The 18269-nt window shown below is 42.5% G+C and overlaps 1 protein-coding gene and 1 long non-coding RNA gene across 2 annotated transcripts in view; one reads left to right on the plus strand and one right to left on the minus strand.

Annotated features, from left to right (window-relative positions):
• The window catches only part of LOC142909411 (uncharacterized), a 42742-nt gene extending 28307 nt beyond the window's left edge, over positions 1 to 14435 (plus strand). The window contains exon 3 of the mRNA XM_076059728.1: positions 14431 to 14435. Within this exon, the coding sequence (XP_075915843.1) occupies positions 14431 to 14435 (5 nt within the window). The remainder of the gene's footprint in view (positions 1 to 14430) is intronic.
• Positions 14436 to 15804: 1369 nt separating this feature from the next.
• LOC142909414 (uncharacterized) lies at positions 15805 to 17904 on the minus strand. The gene is made up of 4 exons (XR_012932326.1): positions 17850 to 17904; positions 17475 to 17543; positions 16381 to 16481; positions 15805 to 16250 (listed from the first exon to the last, which is right to left on the minus strand). It is a non-coding gene; the product is annotated as an uncharacterized LOC142909414 (long non-coding RNA).
• Positions 17905 to 18269: the final 365 nt, after the last annotated feature.

Here is an 18269-nt window from a genome sequence, read left to right on the forward strand (position 1 = left end):
CTCTGTATCATAGAGCCCAATGCATATCCGACCAGGAACACATAAGCAGTGAACTCAAGCACGTACACCAAGCTCTTAGGGCTAATGGTTACTCCGACTATACAATCCGCAAAGCTATCACTCAAACCATGAAGAAGAACCCTCTTGAGGAGCCTTTCAAAACCATCACTTTACCCTACATTGCTGGGATCACAAAAAAGATCTCCAAAATCTTGAATAAACACAAGATCCAGGTCCGTTTCAACACATTACATAAAATCCGTGATCTGGTTCCATCTGTAAAAGATGTGATTCCGGACATACAATACCCTGGTGTCTACAAACTAAGTTGCCTCTGTGGTAGTAGTTACATTGGAGAAACCAAACGCCATATCTCGGACCGCATTCGTGAACATAAAGCAGACCTTAAACACGGTAGGACCAACACCTCGGCCGTAGCAGATCATTGTTCTAATTCAGTAGGCTCACATGCCATTGACTTTTCCAAGACGGAGGTTCTTTGTAAGCCATCTGGCTTCCATGAGAGATTCGTTCATGAGGCTATCCACATATACAAGCACAGAGACAATTTCAACCGAGAAGATGGATTCTATCTTAGCAATCATTGGAAAGATTTGATAAATCATTTCAGTTCTTGATTGATTGTTCACGCTTACAGTGGCTTTCAGACAGCATACATAAAAACAAATTTCGTCTCCCCCCTCCTCTTTTCAAAAAATAGATGGACTAGTCCTGGGCAAACTGCCAATCGTTGCGCGTGACGCAAACGTTATTTTTTCATATATATAAATAAATAAATATGCCGTTTTCAAAATACATTTATGCAAACCGACACATCTGATGATGACCGTTTGAGTTATGGTCGAAACGTCGTGAGAATTTTTTTATTGTTTTATATATATTTTGTTATTTTGTTGTTTCTCTTCAACGTGACTTTACCGAAAAAACTAAGAATATGAATTACTGCAGTCACGAAAGCTTTAAATCAAAATTTAATCGCCTCTACGGGGAGGGTTTTCACATAACTTTAAGATCCTTCAACAAACTCCGGGATAAGAAAGCTCAGCTGATCGAGTCTCTCACCTTCCTGAAGAGATGCCGCGACTCTGGGGTAATACCAATCGCATTTACACTCACCTCTGCTACTGTAACTTCTTCTAATGCGAAACGAATTCTTTTCAAAACTAGCTTAGCTCTTATCTCAGAAAAAATCAGACTTATACGCACAGAACTAGATCAGTTAGACAAGACACTCTACAAATCACACTTATCATTGACGGCAATAATGTCCACATCGGATTGGGAACATGTAGACAATATGACTGCCTCTTCAGCTGCTACTATGTCGACCAAATGTAAGGAAAACCTGATTTCCAAATTTAACCTCCTCTTCAACAAAAGACCACACCCACACACCAAAAAGTTAGACGTTAATAAAGTCGTAATTAATCGCAGTAACAGTTCTATTTCCGATGGTCTGAAATCCGTTTTAGCTAAAGGTCTAAACTTTGCAGTCACACCTAAACACATACCAGTTAATGATATAATTGCCCAAGTAGACGTTGCTCTCAGGGGCCTGGGTCACATCGCTGCAGACGTAGCAAGATCTGAAATCGCTGCAACCCTCAAAAACGCTAAGGTGCCAGCTAGCAACCTCAGCAAAGATGAGCGTTTTGAATTATATAAATTAAAAAAGAGGAATGATATTGTAGTTCTCTCAGCTGACAAAGGCAATGCTACTGTCATCATGGATAAAATAGAATACAACAACAAAATTAAAGAATTACTCGACGATGGTAGTTATACAAAAATAAAAAGAGATCCCACCAACAGCCTCGTCACACAAACCAACAAAATAATTTCTGATTCAACCGCATTAATTGATCAATCTAAACAGTTTTCGTTGAAACCTTCTGCTGCCAGGCCACCAAGATTATACGGCTTACCAAAAATACATAAAGTTGATACACCTCTTCGTCCCATAGTCTCTACTATCAGCTCCCCCACCTACAAACTAGCTCGTTTTTTGTCTGAAATCCTGCGTCCTTTCACTGGAAAGACCACCTCTGCGGTACAAAATTCTACTCACCTGGTATCAACAATCAAGGGTATTTCCCTGTCCCCAGACGACCTGCTTGTCAGTTTTGATGTAGTTTCCTTATTCACCAAGGTTCCTGTACCTGACACCATTGCAATCATTGAAGACTTGGTTCATCAAGGACTAAACACTGAGGTACCCCCACTGGTGAGACACTGTTTAACCAATACATACTTCACTTGGAATGGAACTTTCTACAAACAAACTGAGGGCACCCCAATGGGCTCCCCCCTTTCTCCAGTTATAGCTAACATTTTCATGGAGAAATTTGAGACTGACGCCATCCAGACTGCCACTCTGCGCCCAACCTTATGGAAGAGGTACGTGGATGACACTTTTGTCATCTGGCCACATGGCCGGCCTGCTCTAGACCAATTCTTCGACCACATCAATTCCATACACCCAGCCATCAGATTTACCATGGAAGTCGAAATAGATGGCAAGATACCTTTTTTGGATGTCCTAATTAAAAAGAGACCTGATGGTTCAATGAGCCACTCTGTCTACAGGAAAGCTACCCATACGGATGCTTATCTGAAACCGGATTCCCACCACCATCCATCACAGAAGAATTCTCTCATCAAGACTCTGTATCATAGAGCCCAATGCATATCCGACCAGGAACACATAAGCAGTGAACTCAAGCACGTACACCAAGCTCTTAGGGCTAATGGTTACTCCGACTATACAATCCGCAAAGCTATCACTCAAACCATGAAGAAGAACCCTCTTGAGGAGCCTTTCAAAACCATCACTTTACCCTACATTGCTGGGATCACAAAAAAGATCTCCAAAATCTTGAATAAACACAAGATCCAGGTCCGTTTCAACACATTACATAAAATCCGTGATCTGGTTCCGTCTGTAAAAGATGTGATTCCGGACATACAATACCCTGGTGTCTACAAACTAAGTTGCCTCTGTGGTAGTAGTTACATTGGAGAAACCAAACGCCATATCTCGGACCGCATTCGTGAACATAAAGCAGACCTTAAACACGGTAGGACCAACACCTCGGCCGTAGCAGATCATTGTTCTAATTCAGTAGGCTCACATGCCATTGACTTTTCCAAGACGGAGGTTCTTTGTAAGCCATCTGGCTTCCATGAGAGATTCGTTCATGAGGCTATCCACATATACAAGCACAGAGACAATTTCAACCGAGAAGATGGATTCTATCTTAGCAATCATTGGAAAGATTTGATAAATCATTTCAGTTCTTGATTGATTGTTCACGCTTACAGTGGCTTTCAGACAGCATACATAAAAACAAATTTCGTCTACCCCCTCCTCTTTTCAAAAAAAATAGATGGACTAGTCCTGGGCAAACTGCCAATCGTTGCGCGTGACGCAAACGTAATTTTTTCATATATATAAATAAATAAATAAATATGCCGTTTTCAAAATACATTTATGCAAACCGACACACCTGATGATGACCGTTTGAGTTATGGTCGAAACGTCGTGAGAATTTTTTTATTGTTTTATATATATTTTGTTATTTTGTTGTTTCTCTTCAACGTGACTTTACCGAAAAAACTAAGAATATGAATTACTGCAGTCACGAAAGCTTTAAATCAAAATTTAATCGCCTCTACGGGGAGGGTTTTCACATAACTTTAAGATCCTTCAACAAACTCCGGGATAAGAAAGCTCAGCTGATCGAGTCTCTCACCTTCCTGAAGAGATGCCGCGACTCTGGGGTAATACCAATCGCATTTACACTCACCTCTGCTACTGTAACTTCTTCTAATGTGAATCGAATTCTTTTCAAAACTAGCTTAGCTCTTATCTCAGAAAAAATCAGACTTATACGCACAGAACTAGATCAGTTAGACAAGACACTCTACAAATCACACTTATCATTGACGGCAATAATGTCCACATCGGATTGGGAACATGTAGACAATATGACTGCCTCTTCAGCTGCTACTATGTCGACCAAATGTAAGGAAAACCTGATTTCCAAATTTAACCTCCTCTTCAACAAAAGACCGGACCCACACACCAAAAAGTTAGACGTTAATAAAGTCGTAATTAATCGCAGTAACAGTTCTATTTCCGATGGTCTGAAATCCGTTTTAGCTAAAGGTCTAAACTTTGCAGTCACACCTAAACACATACCAGTTAATGATATAATTGCCCAAGTAGACGTTGCTCTCAGGGGCCTGGGTCACATCGCTGCAGACGTAGCAAGATCTGAAATCGCTGCAACCCTCAAAAACGCTAAGGTGCCAGCTAGCAACCTCAGCAAAGATGAGCGTTTTGAATTATATAAATTAAAAAAGAGGAATGATATTGTAGTTCTCTCAGCTGACAAAGGCAATGCTACTGTCATCATGGATAAAATAGAATACAACAACAAAATTAAAGAATTACTCGACGATGGTAGTTATACAAAAATAAAAAGAGATCCCACCAACAGCCTCGTCACACAAACCAACAAAATAATTTCTGATTCAACCGCATTAATTGATCAATCTAAACAGTTTTCGTTGAAACCTTCTGCTGCCAGGCCACCAAGATTATACGGCTTACCAAAAATACATAAAGTTGATACACCTCTTCGTCCCATAGTCTCTACTATCAGCTCCCCCACCTACAAACTAGCTCGTTTTTTGTCTGAAATCCTGCGTCCTTTCACTGGAAAGACCACCTCTGCGGTACAAAATTCTACTCACCTGGTATCAACAATCAAGGGTATTTCCCTGTCCCCAGACGACCTGCTTGTCAGTTTTGATGTAGTTTCCTTATTCACCAAGGTTCCTGTACCTGACACCATTGCAATCATTGAAGACTTGGTTCATCAAGGACTAAACACTGAGGTACCCCCACTGGTGAGACACTGTTTAACCAATACATACTTCACTTGGAATGGAACTTTCTACAAACAAACTGAGGGCACCCCAATGGGCTCCCCCCTTTCTCCAGTTATAGCTAACATTTTCATGGAGAAATTTGAGACTGACGCCATCCAGACTGCCACTCTGCGCCCAACCTTATGGAAGAGGTACGTGGATGACACTTTTGTCATCTGGCCACATAGCCGGCCTGCTCTAGACCAATTCTTCGACCACATCAATTCCATACACCCAGCCATCAGATTTACCATGGAAGTCGAAATAGATGGCAAGATACCTTTTTTGGATGTCCTAATTAAAAAGAGACCTGATGGTTCAATGAGCCACTCTGTCTACAGGAAAGCTACCCATACGGATGCTTATCTGAAACCGGATTCCCACCACCATCCATCACAGAAGAATTCTCTCATCAAGACTCTGTATCATAGAGCCCAATGCATATCCGACCAGGAACACATAAGCAGTGAACTCAAGCACGTACACCAAGCTCTTAGGGCTAATGGTTACTCCGACTATACAATCCGCAAAGCTATCACTCAAACCATGAAGAAGAACCCTCTTGAGGAGCCTTTCAAAACCATCACTTTACCCTACATTGCTGGGATCACAAAAAAGATCTCCAAAATCTTGAATAAACACAAGATCCAGGTCCGTTTCAACACATTACATAAAATCCGTGATCTGGTTCCGTCTGTAAAAGATGTGATTCCGGACATACAATACCCTGGTGTCTACAAACTAAGTTGCCTCTGTGGTAGTAGTTACATTGGAGAAACCAAACGCCATATCTCGGACCGCATTCGTGAACATAAAGCAGACCTTAAACACGGTAGGACCAACACCTCGGCCGTAGCAGATCATTGTTCTAATTCAGTAGGCTCACATGCCATTGACTTTTCCAAGACAGAGGTTCTTTGTAAGCCATCTGGCTTCCATGAGAGATTCGTTCATGAGGCTATCCACATATACAAGCACAGAGACAATTTCAACCGAGAAGATGGATTCTATCTTAGCAATCATTGGAAAGATTTGATAAATCATTTCAGTTCTTGATTGATTGTTCACGCTTACAGTGGCTTTCAGACAGCATACATAAAAACAAATTTCGTCTACCCCCTCCTCTTTTCAAAAAAAATAGATGGACTAGTCCTGGGCAAACTGCCAATCGTTGCGCGTGACGCAAACGTTATTTTTTCATATATATATAAATAAATAAATATGCCGTTTTCAAAATACATTTATGCAAACCGACACACCTGATGATGACCGTTTGAGTTATGGTCGAAACGTCGTGAGAATTTTTTTATTGTTTTATATATATTTTGTTATTTTGTTGTTTCTCTTCAACGTGACTTTACCGAAAAAACTAAGAATATGAATTACTGCAGTCACGAAAGCTTTAAATCAAAATTTAATCGCCTCTACGGGGAGGGTTTTCACATAACTTTAAGATCCTTCAACAAACTCCGGGATAAGAAAGCTCAGCTGATCGAGTCTCTCACCTTCCTGAAGAGATGCCGCGACTCTGGGGTAATACCAATCGCATTTACACTCACCTCTGCTACTGTAACTTCTTCTAATGCGAATCGAATTCTTTTCAAAACTAGCTTAGCTCTTATCTCAGAAAAAATCAGACTTATACGCACAGAACTAGATCAGTTAGACAAGACACTCTACAAATCACACTTATCATTGACGGCAATAATGTCCACATCGGATTGGGAACATGTAGACAATATGACTGCCTCTTCAGCTGCTACTATGTCGACCAAATGTAAGGAAAACCTGATTTCCAAATTTAACCTCCTCTTCAACAAAAGACCGGACCCACACACCAAAAAGTTAGACGTTAATAAAGTCGTAATTAATCGCAGTAACAGTTCTATTTCCGATGGTCTGAAATCCGTTTTAGCTAAAGGTCTAAACTTTGCAGTCACACCTAAACACATACCAGTTAATGATATAATTGCCCAAGTAGACGTTGCTCTCAGGGGCCTGGGTCACATCGCTGCAGACGTAGCAAGATCTGAAATCGCTGCAACCCTCAAAAACGCTAAGGTGCCAGCTAGCAACCTCAGCAAAGATGAGCGTTTTGAATTATATAAATTAAAAAAGAGGAATGATATTGTAGTTCTCTCAGCTGACAAAGGCAATGCTACTGTCATCATGGATAAAATAGAATACAACAACAAAATTAAAGAATTACTCGACGATGGTAGTTATACAAAAATAAAAAGAGATCCCACCAACAGCCTCGTCACACAAACCAACAAAATAATTTCTGATTCAACCGCATTAATTGATCAATCTAAACAGTTTTCGTTGAAACCTTCTGCTGCCAGGCCACCAAGATTATACGGCTTACCAAAAATACATAAAGTTGATACACCTCTTCGTCCCATAGTCTCTACTATCAGCTCCCCCACCTACAAACTAGCTCGTTTTTTGTCTGAAATCCTGCGTCCTTTCACTGGAAAGACCACCTCTGCGGTACAAAATTCTACTCACCTGGTATCAACAATCAAGGGTATTTCCCTGTCCCCAGATGACCTGCTTGTCAGTTTTGATGTAGTTTCCTTATTCACCAAGGTTCCTGTACCTGACACCATTGCAATCATTGAAGACTTGGTTCATCAAGGACTAAACACTGAGGTACCCCCACTGGTGAGACACTGTTTAACCAATACATACTTCACTTGGAATGGAACTTTCTACAAACAAACTGAGGGCACCCCAATGGGCTCCCCCCTTTCTCCAGTTATAGCTAACATTTTCATGGAGAAATTTGAGACTGACGCCATCCAGACTGCCACTCTGCGCCCAACCTTATGGAAGAGGTACGTGGATGACACTTTTGTCATCTGGCCACATAGCCGGCCTGCTCTAGACCAATTCTTCGACCACATCAATTCCATACACCCAGCCATCAGATTTACCATGGAAGTCGAAATAGATGGCAAGATACCTTTTTTGGATGTCCTAATTAAAAAGAGACCTGATGGTTCAATGAGCCACTCTGTCTACAGGAAAGCTACCCATACGGATGCTTATCTGAAACCGGATTCCCACCACCATCCATCACAGAAGAATTCTCTCATCAAGACTCTGTATCATAGAGCCCAATGCATATCCGACCAGGAACACATAAGCAGTGAACTCAAGCACGTACACCAAGCTCTTAGGGCTAATGGTTACTCCGACTATACAATCCGCAAAGCTATCACTCAAACCATGAAGAAGAACCCTCTTGAGGAGCCTTTCAAAACCATCACTTTACCCTACATTGCTGGGATCACAAAAAAGATCTCCAAAATCTTGAATAAACACAAGATCCAGGTCCGTTTCAACACATTACATAAAATCCGTGATCTGGTTCCGTCTGTAAAAGATGTGATTCCGGACATACAATACCCTGGTGTCTACAAACTAAGTTGCCTCTGTGGTAGTAGTTACATTGGAGAAACCAAACGCCATATCTCGGACCGCATTCGTGAACATAAAGCAGACCTTAAACACGGTAGGACCAACACCTCGGCCGTAGCAGATCATTGTTCTAATTCAGTAGGCTCACATGCCATTGACTTTTCCAAGACGGAGGTTCTTTGTAAGCCATCTGGCTTCCATGAGAGATTCGTTCATGAGGCTATCCACATATACAAGCACAGAGACAATTTCAACCGAGAAGATGGATTCTATCTTAGCAATCATTGGAAAGATTTGATAAATCATTTCAGTTCTTGATTGATTGTTCACGCTTGCAGTGGCTTTCAGACAGCATACATAAAAACAAATTTCGTCTCCCCCCTCCTCTTTTAAAAAAAAATAGATGGACTAGTCCTGGGCAAACTGCCAATCGTTGCACGTGACGCAAACGTTATTTTTTCATATATATATATATATATAAATAAATAAATATGCCGTTTTCAAAATACATTTATGCAAACCGACACACCTGATGATGACCGTTTGAGTTATGGTCGAAACGTCGTGAGAATTTTTTTATTGTTTTATATATATTTTGTTATTTTGTTGTTTCTCTTCAACGTGACTTTACCGAAAAAACTAAGAATATGAATTACTGCAGTCACGAAAGCTTTAAATCAAAATTTAATCGCCTCTATGGGGAGGGTTTTCACATAACTTTAAGATCCTTCAACAAACTCCGGGATAAGAAAGCTCAGCTGATCGAGTCTCTCACCTTCCTGAAGAGATGCCGCGACTCTGGGGTAATACCAATCGCATTTACACTCACCTCTGCTACTGTAACTTCTTCTAATGCGAATCGAATTCTTTTCAAAACTAGCTTAGCTCTTATCTCAGAAAAAATCAGACTTATACGCACAGAACTAGATCAGTTAGACAAGACACTCTACAAATCACACTTATCATTGACGGCAATAATGTCCACATCGGATTGGGAACATGTAGACAATATGACTGCCTCTTCAGCTGCTACTATGTCGACCAAATGTAAGGAAAACCTGATTTCCAAATTTAACCTCCTCTTCAACAAAAGACCGGACCCACACACCAAAAAGTTAGACGTTAATAAAGTCGTAATTAATCGCAGTAACAGTTCTATTTCCGATGGTCTGAAATCCGTTTTAGCTAAAGGTCTAAACTTTGCAGTCACACCTAAACACATACCAGTTAATGATATAATTGCCCAAGTAGACGTTGCTCTCAGGGGCCTGGGTCACATCGCTGCAGACGTAGCAAGATCTGAAATCGCTGCAACCCTCAAAAACGCTAAGATGCCAGCTAGCAACCTCAGCAAAGATGAGCGTTTTGAATTATATAAATTAAAAAAGAGGAATGATATTGTAGTTCTCTCAGCTGACAAAGGCAATGCTACTGTCATCATGGATAAAATAGAATACAACAACAAAATTAAAGAATTACTCGACGATGGTAGTTATACAAAAATAAAAAGAGATCCCACCAACAGCCTCGTCACACAAACCAACAAAATAATTTCTGATTCAACCGCATTAATTGATCAATCTAAACAGTTTTCGTTGAAACCTTCTGCTGCCAGGCCACCAAGATTATACGGCTTACCAAAAATACATAAAGTTGATACACCTCTTCGTCCCATAGTCTCTACTATCAGCTCCCCCACCTACAAACTAGCTCGTTTTTTGTCTGAAATCCTGCGTCCTTTCACTGGAAAGACCACCTCTGCGGTACAAAATTCTACTCACCTGGTATCAACAATCAAGGGTATTTCCCTGTCCCCAGACGACCTGCTTGTCAGTTTTGATGTAGTTTCCTTATTCACCAAGGTTCCTGTACCTGACACCATTGCAATCATTGAAGACTTGGTTCATCAAGGACTAAACACTGAGGTACCCCCCCTGGTGAGACACTGTTTAACCAATACATACTTCACTTGGAATGGAACTTTCTACAAACAAACTGAGGGCACCCCAATGGGCTCCCCCCTTTCTCCAGTTATAGCTAACATTTTCATGGAGAAATTTGAGACTGACGCCATCCAGACTGCCACTCTGCGCCCAACCTTATGGAAGAGGTACGTGGATGACACTTTTGTCATCTGGCCACATGGCCGGCCTGCTCTAGACCAATTCTTCGACCACATCAATTCCATACACCCAGCCATCAGATTTACCATGGAAGTCGAAATAGATGGCAAGATACCTTTTTTGGATGTCCTAATTAAAAAGAGACCTGATGGTTCAATGAGCCACTCTGTCTACAGGAAAGCTACCCATACGGATGCTTATCTGAAACCGGATTCCCACCACCATCCATCACAGAAGAATTCTCTCATCAAGACTCTGTATCATAGAGCCCAATGCATATCCGACCAGGAACACATAAGCAGTGAACTCAAGCACGTACACCAAGCTCTTAGGGCTAATGGTTACTCCGACTATACAATCCGCAAAGCTATCACTCAAACCATGAAGAAGAACCCTCTTGAGGAGCCTTTCAAAACCATCACTTTACCCTACATTGCTGGGATCACAAAAAAGATCTCCAAAATCTTGAATAAACACAAGATCCAGGTCCGTTTCAACACATTACATAAAATCCGTGATCTGGTTCCGTCTGTAAAAGATGTGATTCCGGACATACAATACCCTGGTGTCTACAAACTAAGTTGCCTCTGTGGTAGTAGTTACATTGGAGAAACCAAACGCCATATCTCGGACCGCATTCGTGAACATAAAGCAGACCTTAAACACGGTAGGACCAACACCTCGGCCGTAGCAGATCATTGTTCTAATTCAGTAGGCTCACATGCCATTGACTTTTTCAAGACGGAGGTTCTCTGTAAGCCATCTGGCTTCCATGAGAGATTCGTTCATGAGGCTATCCACATATACAAGCACAGAGACAATTTCAACCGAGAAGATGGATTCTATCTTAGCAATCATTGGAAAGATTTGATAAATCATTTCAGTTCTTGATTGATTGTTCACGCTTACAGTGGCTTTCAGACAGCATACATAAAAACAAATTTCGTCTCCCCCCTCCTCTTTTCAAAAAATAGATGGACTAGTCCTGGGCAAACTGCCAATCGTTGCGCGTGACGCAAACGTTATTTTTATATATATATAAATAAATAAATATGCCGTTTTCGAAATACATTTATGCAAACCGACACACCTGATGATGACCGTTTGAGTTATGGTCGAAACGTCGTGAGAATTTTTTTATTGTTTTATATATATTTTGTTATTTTGTTGTTTCTCTTCAATGTGACTTTACCGAAAAAACTAAGAATATGAATAAATTATGTTAACGAGCCCGGGCCATATGTCGAGGGATGAGGGCTTGGGTGCTGAACCCGTCGCAATCAACTCGCGACGGCTTTCACGAACTCATTATGTTAATGACCCGCCAGTCACTGGGCGTAGCTTTGCCCAAATAAGGATTGTACCGGAACAGATATCGGCAGTGACCAAGCAGAGATGACGTCACGCTCAAGGGTGCGGTGGCCGAGGGTGGGAATACATTGGTGACATGACGTCACTAGCGAGGCACACCTCCCCCTGGCGTTTCACACCGATGAAGTAATGCTGAGTGGTGACGTCACAGAGCGGAGTTGGAGTTTAAGTTGATTTAGATTCATTTTACATTGCTCCATCTCTTGAACAGAGACCCCTTGCGTGCGTGAGCTCAGCAACTACAACATGGACATTTCTGTGTGTACACACTGTTTCTGTGTGTACACTGTGTATACACTGTGTGTGTGTACACTGTGTATACACACTGTGTATACACTGTGTGTGTACACTGTGTGTATACACTGTGTGTACACTGTGTGTGTGTACACTGTGTGTACACTGTGTGTGTACACTGTGTGCCTGTATCTCTGTGTGTGCCTGAGTCTCTGTGTGTGTGCCTGTGTGACACCTGATGATGATTGCTTGTGTTGCAGTCGAAATGTCGTGAGAATGTAATTGTTTTATATTTTTGTTATTTTATTGTTTCCCTTCTACGTGACTTTACCGAAAGAACAAGAATAAATATCAGCTCTATGTTTTCAAGTCAATACAGTTTGGGTAGTGAATAAATTATAGTCTAAATAAGCTACACATGACGAATTATAGGCAATTATAGTTATAATCAAAGACATTTTTAAACAATCACGTGGTCCCTGTAGTCGCCGTTTGAGACAAAATCTGCTTGAAAACAGTTTATCAACATATATGAATACATTGATTCGAATAAGCAGTGTTAATTTCCTATTTATGGCATGCCAGTTATGTGCCAGTTTTCGATATCAACATCACCTTATAAAAGAATAACATTTAAAAAATAAGCGCACAACCTTATCCGTGATGAACGCTGCACTTTGTCGTTTTCATGCAGGGGGCGCTGTAAACCTACACGCACCCCCTGCATGCGAACGACGGACGCGCAGGGACAGACGCTCGATTACGTTGGAATCGATCTGCAGACGGCCAGCAGCTCCGTGTCGCCTCATCTCGATCCCGCGATCCCCTACCAGGTGAAAGTCCGCATCGAACTGAACCCCCGGCAAGGCCGTCTACTTAACGACGAGAGAAAATTCACACAAAATGTCCTTCTCAACGAAGTCTTCCAGATGTAAAATGAACTTTTAATGAAGAAATAATGTAAATCAAAACACAACACAATTCAAAGATGTTTCATTTTAAAACTTCAAAACGGAGCATGGGGTACTTGCGTGAATGCGTCCTTCGTGTGCAAATGTAGTGACTTTCCTGGCCTGAAGGCCGTCAATGTATTGGACCCTTATTGGTGCACAGCGTCTCAACAAGAGCAGTGGGGTTTGCTTCAACCGATAGGTACGAACATCCAGACGTGAATCAGCAAGGAGCATTTCTAGTCCCAGTTAGACAAAATCTACGTCAACACGTAAGACAAAACTACAATTCGTGTTGTAGAGAATGTACCTCCTCCTATACGTGTAACTTTTAAGTGGTATGCCTTGTAACTGATGAATGATCCGAGCGTGCTCACTATTTCAAAGATGATGAGTTGCTCCAGAGGCAGACGCTTCGGGAAACACAAAAATACCCTTTGACCTGTATCACAAGAACAACGGGTCTCACCTGAGTTCTCTGTACAGGTTACTTCCAAAACACACACACTTTGTCCTAACATCACTTAATCAATGTGTGACCCTCAGACAAAATATTACATGTATGCGCACAATAAGACAAGTATTCATTCTAACTTATTGACGGGCATATTAACATTGAATTACTGCAGCGAAATTGACTGCATCACGTTACATCGTATTAACAAGAAGTTATTTTACAAATACACACCGTCTGCTTAACAGTGTATGTACAACGTACTATTGTTGCGTCATTCAAAACGAGTAGGCCGTTGCATGCTGGCGTCTGGGTCAAAATGTATCAAATTCTAAACATTACGCTACAAATAATAGATCACGGCACTTCGATGGCAACACAAGCAATCGTCATCAGGTGGGACAAGCACAGCAGCAAGAAGAAGAAACTGCTGGAGTAGACGCCTACTACTTCAGCAGTTTCTCTTGCTGTGGTTGTCCCACCTGATGACGATTGCTTGTGTTGTGATCTAAACGCCGTGACCTGTTATGTTTCTACCCACGTGGTGACTTTACCGAAAGAACTCAAGAGTGTGGAATCCTGCAGTCACGAAAGCTTCGAATCAAGATTGCCTACAAACTACATAACTGAGATGACGCATCAATCATCACCCCCTACTGACAGGCTCTTGTCCACATGCAGGCTGGTGCAGGGCCACCACCTTGTGCCACACAGGGGCAGCTGCTACTTGGGGATGCTCTTCGAGTGTTTCAGACGTGGTACGACACAAAACTCCGAGTTGCCGAGGCGATAAAGCAAGCACCATGTAAAAGCAATTATCATAACATAGTGAATGCTTGGGGGCTTGTCTCTCGCTCCTGGTTAGAGATCTACCCAACCCAAAGGTCCACAAACACTGGCCACCCTTACTCTGCAGGTTGAACCTAGGAGCTGAGTGTTCAACTTCACGTTCTTGTCATTAAAGGCCTATGACAAAGGTGCATCTATTGGAGCGACATCATCTCAAGCTTACACATCTACCGGGTCTCCAATTGACTTTGTATTGTCTCGGAGGAAGTCCACCCACACCTCCACTTCCACAAACTGCTGGGAGTTGCCTCGCTCTGCCTCACAGTCAGAATTCTCCTCCTGCTTTACGTTGCCTCCATCGATGTGAAGGTCCCATTTTGGAGTTGAATCTTCATCTTCACATTTCACCTTCACTTCTTCCCTCTTCACTATCGCTTCTTCGCTCTTCACCATCACTTCTTCCCTCTTCACCATCACTTCTTCACATTTCACCATCACCTCTTCACATTTCACCTCGATACCTTTAAAAGTGTCCAAGCTGGGATTTTCTTCCGGTTCGTGTTTCATGAGGGATGGGCTCATTGCGGCACTTTGACTTTCACAAGCTGATTTCAGACTCTGACTCCGCTCCTTGTGGATCTTCTGATGCTTTTGTGTTCTCTGGTGTACTTGAAGATTTGATGACTGTGAAAATGCCTTCCCACACGCACTGCACCTGAAGGGTTTCTCTCCCGTGTGTGTTCTCTGGTGTTTTTTAAGAGTAGATGAATCTGAAAATGTCTTCCCACACACACTGCACCTGAAGGGTTTCTCTCCCGTGTGTGTTCTCTGGTGTATTTTAAGAGTAAATGACTGTACAAATGCCTTCCCACATACAGTGCACTTGAAAGGTTTCTCTCCTGTGTGTGTTCTCTGGTGTGTTTTAAGAGCAGATGAATCTGAAAATGTCTTCCCACACACACTGCACTTGAAGGGTTTCTCTCCCGTGTGTGTTCTCTGGTGATTTTAAGAGCAGATGACTGTGCAAATGCCTTCCCACACACAGTGCACTTGAAGGGTTTCTCTCCCGTGTGTGTTCTATGGTGTTTTTTAAGAGTAGATGAAACTGAAAATGCCTTTCCACACACAGTACACTTGAAGGGTTTCTCTCCCGTGTGTGTTCTCTGGTGTCTTTGAAGATGAGATGAATCTGAAAATGCCTTTCCACACACACTGCACTTGAAGGGTTTGTCTCCTGTGTGTGTTCTCTGGTGTGTTTTAAGAGTAGATGAATCTGAAAATGTCTTCCCACACACACTGCACCTGAAGGGTTTCTCTCCCGTGTGTGTTCTCTGGTGTGTTTTAAGAGTAGATTAATCTGAAAATGTCTTCCCACACACACTGCACCTGAAGGGTTTCTCTCCCGTGTGTTCTCTGGTGTGTTTTAAGAGTAGATACATCTGAAAATGTCTTCCCACACACACTGCACCTGAAGGGTTTCTCTCCCGTGTGTGTTCTCTGGTGTGTTTTAAGAGTAGATGAATCTGAAAATGTCTTCCCACACACACTGCACCTGAAGGGTTTCTCTCCCGTGTGTGTTCTCTGGTGTTTTAAGAGTAGATGAATCTGAAAATGTCTTCCCACACACAGTGCATTTAAAGGGTTTCTCTCCCGTGTGTGTTCTCTGGTGTCTTTGAAGATGAGATGAATCTGAAAATGCCTTCCCACACACACTGCACTTGAAGGGTTTCTCTCCCGTGTGTGTTCTCTGGTGTGTTTTAAGAGCAAATGAACCTGAAAATGTCTTCCCACACACAGTGCACTTGAAGGGTTTCTCTCCTGTGCGAGTTCTCTGGTGCTGTGTCAAATTTCCAGGCTGATCCATGCTGTATGCACGCTGGTCGCATTGTTGACTTGTCGTACAGAGCTGCTGTGCTGACTGCCTTTGCTCCATTAGACCAGTCTCAGCTGCAGACAGAAAATAAGAATATCCACACCATCTACACGTCAGTATCGAGCCATGGAGGAATGAATATATACAGTCACACGTGACTTACACGTCTATATTCATTCATGTATTCACGACTAGCTGTACTACCTGGCTTCGCCCGGGACTTGGATCCACCACGTCCGGCCGCCTTTGTCTCCCCAGTGGCGATGTTCACACCACAGCAGTTACTCGTTTGAGGCTGAGTCGACCTAGGGGAGGCCCAGGACCGGTTCAAACAATTATCACCGGTGGTGGCCGTGAGCGGGAATCGAACTCGGGTCGCCGGGTTCGTAGCGCAGCGTAGCGCTAACCGCTACACTACAATGCGTTACGCTTCCACACACACACAGACACAAAGACACACATAGACACACACAGACACACACACAGACACACACAGACACACACACAGACACACACACAGACACACACAGACACACACACAGACACACACAGACACACAAACACACACACAGACACACACAGACAACGCTAACCGCTACACTACAGTGAGTTACGCTTCCACATGCGAGGGTCACGTGACAGATTTGACGTCACAGCTCACTTGCCGTGCAAAAAACTCTATACATTATTGAGCTCCCCTCTACCCCCCAAAAATAAACTAAAAGTGTATTTGTATAATGTTTGTATGGTGTACAGTCTGGAAAGTACCCACATGGCAAATTTCCAGTTTGTTGCATGTCGGGAAGTACGCTAAACATTTTGAACAGACAACACACACAATCACAACTTTGCCTTTCATATATATTTGGAGATGCAGTGAAAAACTTTCCCAAATTCATCACGCGGTTTCAGTTTTTTGATTTTCAGTTTGATTTATTTTGGTTATAGTCCCGTGAGCCATTCGGCTCTTGAATCGGGTGCAACCACAACAAGCAACAAAACAAAAACACGACCAAGAAAATCATCTTACAGTGACTATGTGTGACTGTGCAAACAGCCTGTCATGGCATGCAATGAGAAGGCAAATGTCATAAATATTCCTGTAAGCCCTCGCATCTTCAACATTAATGTTGCCATAGAAACGTTGTGGGGTTTTTTGCTTCATTGTAAAAAAATATATCTGTTATTTTAATTTTATTTTCTATCTACGTGACTTTACCGAAAGAACCAAGAATATTAATTCCTGCAGTCACCAAAGTTTTAAGTCAAAACATTCACACACGTTGACAAAGCCTCACCTTGTGTTGTTGTGGGCAGGTCGCTTCTGATAACAAGAGCGGTATAGCAGCCCAAGCGGGCTTGGCCTGCTAACAAAAGAAAATAAAAACTGCGTGAATATTTACAATAAAACAAAGTTACAAAGTGGCGAGCCGGGTGAAGACAAATTAAACTTAAGCGAGATAATTAAAGTGAATGCAATCAGGCGAGGGCAGGAGGCAAGGCCCCGCGTGGCTAGGCCCCGCGTTGTAAAGTTCCAACCTGGACATCGATTCCCATGCTCGCTGCTACTCAACTGACATCCCTACGAGAGAGAGGCTCTACCTTGGTAAACAACAACAATCACCACCACAACCACCACAACAACAACCACAATCGCAATGAGAATTTCTCACCTCGGATTTCAGTGCTGTTACCTCCAGACGTCACGCAGCAGCAGGTGACATGACGTCACATCCGGGGAACGATACACGCTCCTCCCACAATGAGCGGCTCCGTAACTAAATAGAGAATAAATATATTATGTTAATGTACTCGTCCCATGTGTCGTGGGCAATGAACTCGCCGGCTTTAACGAATAAATTATGTTAATGAGTTGCCGTCACTGGGCGTAGCTTTGCCCAAATAAGGATTGGCACTGGAACTCAATCGGCAGTGACCCAAGCGGAGGTGACGTCACGCTCAAGAGCGCGGTGGAATACCATGGTGACATGACGTCACTAGCGAGGTACACCTCACCCTGGCGTTTCACGCCGATGAAGTAATGCTGAGTGGTGACGTCACAGAGCGGGATTGGAGTTTAAGTTGATTTAGAT

Source organism: Petromyzon marinus, unplaced genomic scaffold (genome assembly GCF_048934315.1).
Source record: "Petromyzon marinus isolate PM22_M1 ecotype Great Lakes invasive population unplaced genomic scaffold, UKy_Petmar_22M1.pri1.0 PM_G_Scaffold_120, whole genome shotgun sequence".
Taxonomy (NCBI): Eukaryota; Metazoa; Chordata; class Hyperoartia; order Petromyzontiformes; family Petromyzontidae; genus Petromyzon; species Petromyzon marinus.